General features: G+C 43.7%; 2 protein-coding genes across 2 annotated transcripts; both read right to left on the bottom strand.

The window, feature by feature from the left end:
- Positions 1-2,319: 2,319 nt before the first annotated feature.
- On the bottom strand, positions 2,320-7,436 carry LOC138904393 (uncharacterized). Its single transcript, XM_070192894.1, has 4 exons — positions 7,099-7,436; positions 6,467-6,693; positions 4,783-5,228; positions 2,320-2,361 (listed from the first exon to the last, which is right to left on the bottom strand). The coding sequence occupies exons 1-4, from the start codon at positions 7,434-7,436 to the stop codon at positions 2,320-2,322; spliced, it is 1,053 nt and encodes a 350-aa protein (XP_070048995.1).
- Positions 7,437-8,582: 1,146 nt separating this feature from the next.
- Positions 8,583-9,203, bottom strand: LOC138904394 (uncharacterized). The gene has a single exon (XM_070192895.1). The coding sequence runs from the start codon at positions 9,201-9,203 to the stop codon at positions 8,583-8,585; it is 621 nt and encodes a 206-aa protein (XP_070048996.1).

Below are 9,203 nucleotides of genomic sequence, written 5' to 3' on the forward strand. Positions count from 1 at the left end.
TTTCAATTACACCATTTTCACATAAAACTCAATGCCTAAGGGGCAATTTTTCCCACTCAAGGTTAGGCAAGATACTTACCTCAAATCACGCTATCTCAATCCAACAGTAGACCTTTTTCCTCGACTATCCAACTCCGAATGGTTCGAATCTAGCCAAAATAATTCAATACAGTCAACACAAATTATAGGAATCAATCCCATATGAAAATACTAAATTTTCCAATAAAATCCGAAATTAACTCAAAAATTGCCCATGGGGCCCATGTCTTGGAATTCGACGAAAGTTACTAAATATGAACGCCCATTCAACCATGAGTCCAACCATACCAAAATTACTAAATTCCGATATCAACTCGACCCTCAATTCTTCAATTAAAGTCTTTGAAAATTTCTACCATTTTCAGCCCAATCTTTACCTATTTGAACTCAATAATCTTTCCACAAACCTTATTGATATGTGTATGTATAAATAATACTCTTACACCCAAGAGTCATACTCCCAATCACCCATCTTTACCCAAAAATGGCATTCTCAAGTCCCACCCTTAGTGTTCATGCAATATCCCATTATAACTTCAAATAAAACTCATAAACATGCTACCCATACTCCAATATGACATATATATGAAGCTCAAGTTAAGGGATTACCTCTTGGTCGAAGAATCTCACTTTTTCTCTTTTTGGTGTTCTTGAAGATTCAACCTATTTCCTATGGATTTGATCCATAAAAATATTAGTGTTATCACTAAATGATGTTATGTAATCATCCTTGTGCCAAACAAACTTACCTTGAAGTGTATCCATGGTGTAAGAGCTCCTCCTTCTCTCTAGAAATCAAATTCCAAGTTGAAGAACTAATGTTTTCTCTCTCTAAACTCTCTGTTTCAGCCCCTTTAAAATGCCCCTTGAAGCTGCGTAGGCTACGCACAAAGGCTACGCAGGGTAGAATTCTATCCCCCTTCAGTCAGAAGCTGCTGGATTTGCCTAGCAATGGTGCATAGGCTACGCTGCTATGCTGCGTAGGCTATGAAAGGCTCGCGTAGATGTTCTTCCACCCTTTAGTAAAAAGGTCACAACTTCTTATAGGAATCTCTAAATGAAAAAACGTTTGAATCATTAAAAACTAGACACATAGAACTTTCGTTTGATAGGTTATACACTATATAACTCTTCATATTTTGAGAGTTATTCTCTTTTTCATTTAGGTCTTGTGCGAACTCACTTGAAACTTTACCCCATCGTATAACTTCCAACTTGACTTAGCCTTGGGGATCTTCTTAGACCACACATCACTTATAATATACCTCGTAAACTTATTATCATATCTAATTGATATCCATCATATTAATAGTCCTCGTTTGCACAAAAAATAATATAATTAGCACACATCAACTTTCTAATTTTGCCAAAATACGCTGAATTGTTCTACGGACTTCCAACTCCAATTTCGGGTATACGCCTAAGTCCGAAATCTCTATACGAAACTATTGAAATAATCAAAACTCTATTCTGGGGTCATTTGCTCAAAAGTCAACTCTCTGGTCAACTCTTTTCTTTTAAGCTTCTTAAATAAGAATTGTTCTTCCAATTTGATCTCGAATCATTCGAAAATCAAAATCGACCGGCTGTAGCAACTCGTGCCTACACACACATCATACGTATGTCCATAATGTCACAACCTAATTCCATTATAGGCCGTGATGGTGCCTAATACCGTTATTAGGCAAGCCAACACTGATCAACTAGTGATTTCCCGCTTAGATAAATTTGTAAACGATAACTTTTTCCTTATTTAAAAAAAAGATTTAGGATTTTGCAATTTTAACATAAATAAATGGAAGCAATTAGTACTAGTCGTAATCATATGAGCAATCCAAAATCATAAGTCTACTAGTGTGTGTGCCAAGACCTGGTGTCACAAGTATGTGGGCAATCTAGTAGAATATACAAAACAATGCTAGCCTACTGTCTGAAAGGAAATAGACAGAAAATAAAAGAACATATGAGAGACTCTAGCTGCTGCAGAACGGCTCCAAAAGACAGTTCACCGGGAAATCTCGAGCTGGGAAATTAGTCTACGTGCCGGACTGGTGGCCAGATGCAACTGTCTCAAATCCTGTACAATCAAGTACAAAAGTGTACATAAAAATATGTACCCAGTAAGTATCTAGTCTAACCTCGAAGAAGAAGTGACGAGGGGTCGACTTCGACACTCACTAGGGCCAACAATATAATAATATGTGATTCTAAATAAGCATGATACACAGAACTAACAATAAACTCAGAACAAGAAATAACCATACAGTTCTTCCATCATATCTAAGAAACCAAAATACTTCCTTCATTTTTAACAAATGATCTCTAAAATAGCAAATTTATACCAATTATAAAAAAAAGGGCTTCCACTTCTATAATCACACACAAATTCCACCGAGGACGTTCGGCCCGATCCAACATAAAAATGTAAACTGTGCACTGCCAAAGGTCGAATGGCGCGAACCATAGATGCATCTATTAACCTAGCGAGGCGAACGACCCACTCCCATGACAGTAGTGGAAATAGTCACCCCGCTCGCGGAATATACTTGTGACGCGGTTAAATATAAATATAACGTAATTTTTCTTAATTCTTTTCAAAATATTAATTTACTTGAAACCTTTGAAATCTTGAAATCCTCAACTTAGTTCCATTCAATGCAAATAAACAATTATATTCAGATAATGGTACACACCAAAGCATGGTGTAAGCCTAGAACTACCCGAACATAACAAGAATAGTAGCTACATACGGACTCTTGTCACTTCGTGCGTACGTAGCTTCCACAATAATCATATATTAATTAAGCTCACCTATGGGGAAATTTCGCTCTTACAAGGTTAGAAAAGAGACTTACCTCGCTTTAAGGCCTACTTTCCGGTCCAAGCTTATGCCCAAACCATCAATTTGGTGCGGAGCAATCCAAAACTATCCAAATAGTGTAGAAACTAATCAATATAGGCTTAAAAGTTTGTATCCCTACCATTTAAGTAATTTCCCAACTCTAAATGCAAGATTCCTAAAATTCACCCCGATCCCATTTGCTCGAATTTCGGAAATTTTTAAAGAAAGTTGTTACCCACGACCTAAGGAACATAAATATATGATTATCACTAAGTTTCATGGTCAACTTCATGGTAAAAAATCTCATTCTTGTCAAACCCTAGGTTTTTCATCTAACCCATGATTTCTACTAATTTTCATGTTGAAATCTACCCAAAATCTACGTATTGAACTCACGATAGGTAGAAATTACTTACCTCCAAAAGCTAGGTCGAACTCCCTCTCAAGAAGCTCCAATAATCGCCCAAAGAGAGAGAAAATGAGTGAAAATGGCTTAAGTCCCGTATTAATTGAAGCTCACTGCCCCAACGATGTTTGCACCTGTGGTGCATAGGCCGCACTTGCGGATCCGCTTCTGCGGAGTAGGTGTCCGCTTCTGCGGAGTTGGCTGGGCCGGCTGGGGCCGCATCTGCGGAAGGTCTCCCACTTCTGCAGTCCCGCTTCTGCGTAAAAGGAGCCGCATCTGCGGAATCTTGCTGGCCATCCTTAGATCGCATCTGTAGGGACTTGGCTCGCACCTACGGCTGGCCAACCACATGTGCGGTTATGACAGATCTAGAGCACTCAGCTGTAGTTCCAAATTCTCAACTTAGTCTGAGCCTCGTCCGATTGGCACTTGGGGCCCCCCGGGGCCCCGCCCGAACATATCAACTAGTTTGGAATCACAAAACGGACTAGCTCGAACTCACGGAATGCCCGAAACAACATTAAAACTAAGAATCACACCCTAAAACCAATTGAATCAAACTTAAGAACTTCAAGTTCTTCAATTTACTTCCAATGCGCCGAAACGTACTTAAATGACACTACGGAACTATTCCCGATCTCAGAAATCCGTTTGGACCTTGATGTCGCTAAAACCCGCTCCAAACCAAATTTTAAAGGGCTTATAAAACCTTCAAGAACCAACTTTCACTATTGGGCGCCAAAACGCTCCTGGGTCATCCAAAACCCGATCTGAACTTACACCCAAGTCCGAAATCATCATACAAACCTATTGGAACCGTCAAATTCCGATTCCGAGGTTGTTTATTCAAAATGTTGACCGAAGTCAAACTTGGCCTATTAAGCCAACCTTAAGGAACCAAGTGTTCCAATTTCAACCCAAACTCTCCCAAATCCTGAACCAACCATCCCTGCAAGTCATAAATCAGTAAAAGCAAGTACGTGAAGTCTTATTTAGGAGAACAGGGTTCTAGAAAGCAAAACAACCGGTCGGGTCGTTCCATTCACCACCTCTTAAACAAACGTTCATCCCCGAACGAGTCTAGATTCATACCTGAAGTGCTGAATAAGTGTGGATGTCTGCTCCGCATGTCCTCCTAGGACTCTCAAGTCGCCTCTTCGACTGGTTGACCCCTCCACTGAACCTTTACCGTGAAAATCCTCTTGGACCTCAACTGGCGATCCTGTATAGCAACTGGCTCCTCCTCATACCCCAAGCTCTTATCTAGCTAAATAGTACTGAAGTCTAACACATGATACAAGTCGGCATGATACCTCCAGAGCATAGACACGTGAAAAATTGGATGAACTCCTGATAGACTGGGAGGTAAAGCAAGCTCATAAGCAACCTCCCCAACTCGCCTCAACACCTCAAATGGGCCTATAAATCTTGGGCTCAACTTGCCCTTCTTTCCAAATCTCATAATACCCTTCATCGGCGAGACTTTCAAGAGAACCTTCTCGCCTACCATAAATGATACATCACGCGCCTTCTGATCCGCATAACTCTTCTGTCTGGACTGCGCTGTGCGATGTCCCTCCTGAATCAACTTTACCTTTTCCAAGGCATCCTTCACCAGATCAGTACCATATATCCTAGCCTCGCTGGGCTCAAACCACCCGATGAGAGAATGACATCGCCGACCATATAAAGCCTCAAATGGGGCCATCTCGATGCTGGACTGATAACTGTTGTTATAAGCAAACTCAGCCAAAGGCAAGAATTGATCCCATTGTCCCCCAAAGTCAGCCACACATTCTCTCAGCATGTCCTCCAATATCTGAACTGTCTGCTCTGACTGGCCATCGGTCTGTGGATGGAATGCTGTGCTAAGCTCTATATGGGTCCCCAACTCACTCTGTACGGCCCTCCAAAAATGTGAGGTGAACTGAGGGCCTCTATCTAATATGATGGAAACAGGCACACCATGCATCAAACTATCTCCCGAATATAAATCTGGGCCAACTTCTCTGAAGTATATGCAGTCACAACCGGAATGAAGTGTGCCGACTTGGTTAACCTGTCGACAATGACCCAAACTGCATCAAACTTCCGCAAGGTCCATGGCAACCCAACTACGAAGTCCATAATGATGCGCTCCTATTTCCACTCAGGTATAGTCATCTGCTAAAGTAGGCCACCTGGCATTTGGTGCTCATGCTCGACCTGTTGGCAATTTAGACACCTAGCTACATACTCCACTATGTCTTTATTCATCCACCACCACCAATAATGTTGTCTCAGGTCACGATACATCTTCGTAGCACCTGGATGAATAGAATACCGAGAACTGTGTGCCTTCTCTAGAATCCTCTCCCTCAAGCCATCGACATTAGGAACACATAGACGACCCTGGAGTTGTAGAACACCATCATCGCCAATAGAAACCTCCTTGGCACCACCCTGTAGTACCGTCTCTCTAAGAACTGCCAAGTGCAGATCATCAAACTGTCGGGCTTTGATCTGCCCCAATAATGAAGACTGAGCAACAACACATGCAATAACTCGGTTGGGCTCTGAAATATCCAACCTCACAAGTCTGTTAGCCAAGGACTGAATGTCCAAAGCTAGTGGCCTCTCCTCCGCTGAAATAATTGCCAAGCTACCCATACTCTTTGCCTTCCTGCTTAAGGTATCTTCGATAACATTTGCCTTGTCCGGATGATAAAGAATAGTGATGTCGTAATCCTTCAGTAACTCGAGCCATCTACGCTACCTCAAATTGAGATCCCTTTGCTTAAGCAAATGCTGTAATTTGCGATGATTAGTATAAAACTCACATGACACCCCATACAGATAATGCCTCCATATCTTAAGAGCATGGACAATCGCGGCCAACTCCAAATCATGAACAAGGTAATTCTTCTCATGGATCTTCAGTTGACATGAAGCATATGCAATAACTCACCCCTCCTGCATCAAGACATAACCCAGAACAACTAGTGAAGCATCTCAATAAACAGTATACATCCTTGAACCGGAAGGCAACACTAGAACTGGTGCTATGGTCAAAGCTGTCTTGAGCTTCTGAAAGCTCGCATCACAATCATCGGACCAACAGAATAGAGCACCCTTCTGGGTCAATCTAGTCAAAGGTTCCGCAATGGATGAAAAGCCCTGCACAAACCGGCGATAATAACCTGCTAACCCCAGGAAACTCCTAATCTCAGTCACCAAAGTGGGATGAGGCCAACTCTGAACTGCCTCAATCTTCTTGGGATTCACTTTAATACCCTCTCCTGATACAACATGCCCCAAGAATGCCACTGACTCTAGCCAAAACTCACACATGGAGAACTTGGCATATAGCGTCTGTTCTCGCAATGTCTGAAGCACCACTCTCAAATGCTGCTCGTGCTCCCCCATGCTACGTGAGTAAATCAAGATGTCATCAATAAAGACAATGACGAAGGAATAAATATAAGGCTATAAAACCCGCTTCATCAGATCCATAAACACCACTGGGGCATTAGTCAAGCCAAATGATATCACTAAAAATTCATAATGGCCATATCTAGTACGGAAGGCAGTCTTCGGGACATATGAGTCCCGGATCTTTAACTGATGGTACCCCGATCTCAAGTAGATCTTAGATAATACCCTGGTACCCAGCAACTGGTCAAACAAATCATCAATACGTGGAAACAGGTACTTGTTCTTGATGGTAACTTTGTTCAACTGGCGGTAATCAATACACATCTGCATAGTTTCATCTTTCTTTTTCACAAATAACACTGGTGCACCCCAAGGTGATACACTTAGTCTGACAAACCCCTTTGCCAATAACTCCTCAAGCTGCTCCTTCACCTCTTTCGGAGCCATACGGTATGGTGTGATAGATATAAGCTGGGTGCCTGGAGTCAAATCAATACAGAAATCAATATCACGATCTGGCGGCATGCCTTGAAGGTCAGAAGGAAATATATCGGCAAATTCCCAGACTACTGGCACTGAATCAATCGTCAGAGACTCTGCGGTGGTATCCCGAACATATGCTAGATATGCCAAAAAACCCTTCTCGACTAGATGTCGAGACTTCAGAAAAGAGATAACCCGACTAGATTTACTAACGGAGGAGACCTTCCACTCCAATCTCGGCAACTCTGGCATTGCTAAAGTAACAGTCTTGGCATGACAATCAAGGATGGAATGATATGGGGATAACCAGTCCATGCTTAGGATAACCTCAAAGTCGATCATATCAAGTAACAAAAGGTCCGCTCTAGTCTCGTAACCATATAATGTAACCACACAGAACCGGTAGACCTGATCCACAACTACAGAATCGCCTACAGTAGTGGACTCATAAATAGGAGTACCCAAGGACTCACGAGGAATATCCAGTAAATGAGGAAACAGAGATGACACATATGAATAGGTAGACCCTGGATCAAATAGTACCGAAGCATCCCTACCGCATACAGAAATAACACCTGTGATCATGGCATCTAAGGCCACTGCATCTGGTCTGGCCGGAAAAGCATAGAATCTAGCTGGAGCGCCGGCTTGGTGGCCTCCGCCTGGCTGAACAATAGCTGGCTGCTCTCCCCCTGCCTGGTCTCCACCTCTAGGACGGCCCCTACCTGCCTGTCCTCCACCTCTGGGCGGTCAAACGGCTGGTGCTGTAATCATAGGTTGATGACCCTGATGTACTGCCTTGCCCCGAAGTCTGGGACAAAATCTCTTCATGTGACCCAGATCTCCATACTCGTAACAGCCTCTCGGTACCATAGACTTCTACCTCGAAGTCTGACCCTGATAGTCTGAATACCCACTAGAAGAACCCTGAATGGCTAGTGGGCGGTATGAACTCTTTAGCATGGCACTGAAATAATTAGTGGAAGAACCCTGATGAACTGGTGGGTGATAAGAACTGTCTGGCATAGCATTGAAATAGGGTCGTGCTGGAGCACCCCGAGGAGGTGGTGGTGGTGCTGGATATATGGGCTTTCAAGTTTGACCCCTCCCAAACTGACCTCCCCTAGCCGGGGCACCTCTAAACTCCCTCGAGAAACGGGTCCTCTTGTCCTACTGGATCTGCTCTCTACCCCTCTGGCAGTATCCCTCAATCCTCTGAGCAATCTCTACCACTAGCTAATAATCAGTACCCATCTCAACCTCCCTGGCCATGCTAACCCGAATACTGGGGTAAAACCCCGCAACAAATCTCCACACTCTCTCTGCGTCCATAGGAAATATCATAAGTGCATGGCGAGACAACTCAGAAAATCTCGCCTTATAATCGGTCACAGATATCTAACCCTGCTCGAGCTGCTCAAACTGACACCGCAACTCTTCCCTCTGAGAGGGTGGAATATACCAGTCCAATAGAAGCCGTGTAAACTGATCCCAAGTCATAGGAGGAAAACCAGCTGGTCTGCCAAGAAGGTAAGACTGCCACCATCTACGGGCCCTGCCCTCCAGCTGGAAAGTGGTGAAATCTACTCCATGGGACTCCAATATCCTCATGTTGTGCAGTCTGTCCCGGCACCGATCAATGAAGTACTGGGGGTCCTCGTGCCGCTCACCCCCAAAGATAGGAGGGTGTAGCCTAGTACATTTGTCCACTAGGTTCTGCGGATCGCCGTCCACAACTGGTCTAGGCTCAGGTGCTGCTGCGGTAACTAGATGGGCCCCGCCTATGGGTAGTATACCCGGAGTCTGATATACTACAGCTGTGCGCCTAGGAGCCTGAGCAGTAGGGGTCTGTGCTCCCCCTATTGCCTGAGATGTGGCTGGGTCTACTGGAAATAAACTAGCCTGAGCCATAGTGTCCATGAACAGCAACATACGTCCCATGACCTCCTGAAAGCCCGGTGCTGTCATGAAATCTACCGGGGCTGGCTCTGGAACAGGCACCTCGCCTTGATCCTCCAT

The sequence above is a fragment of the Nicotiana tomentosiformis genome, chromosome 2 (assembly GCF_000390325.3).
Source record: "Nicotiana tomentosiformis chromosome 2, ASM39032v3, whole genome shotgun sequence".
NCBI lineage: Eukaryota > Viridiplantae > Streptophyta > Magnoliopsida > Solanales > Solanaceae > Nicotiana > Nicotiana tomentosiformis.

Bases quoted from the DNA above. Each gene is read 5' to 3' on its own strand.
- LOC138904393 (XM_070192894.1), bottom strand. From the start codon at position 7,436: ATGCCAGAGTTGCCGAGATTGGAGTGGAAGGTCTCCTCCGTTAGTAAA. The intron at 6,694-7,098 runs GTTTGTCAGACT...TTACTCACGTAG, and splicing joins GAGGAGTTATTGGCAAAGGG to CATGGGGGAGCACGAGCAGC. The intron at 5,229-6,466 runs GTTATTATCGCC...CCATCATATTAG, and splicing joins GAGTTTCCTGGGGTTAGCAG to ATAGAGGCCCTCAGTTCACC.
- LOC138904394 (XM_070192895.1), bottom strand. From the start codon at position 9,203: ATGGAGGATCAAGGCGAGGTGCCTGTTCCAGAGCCAGCCCCGGTAGAT.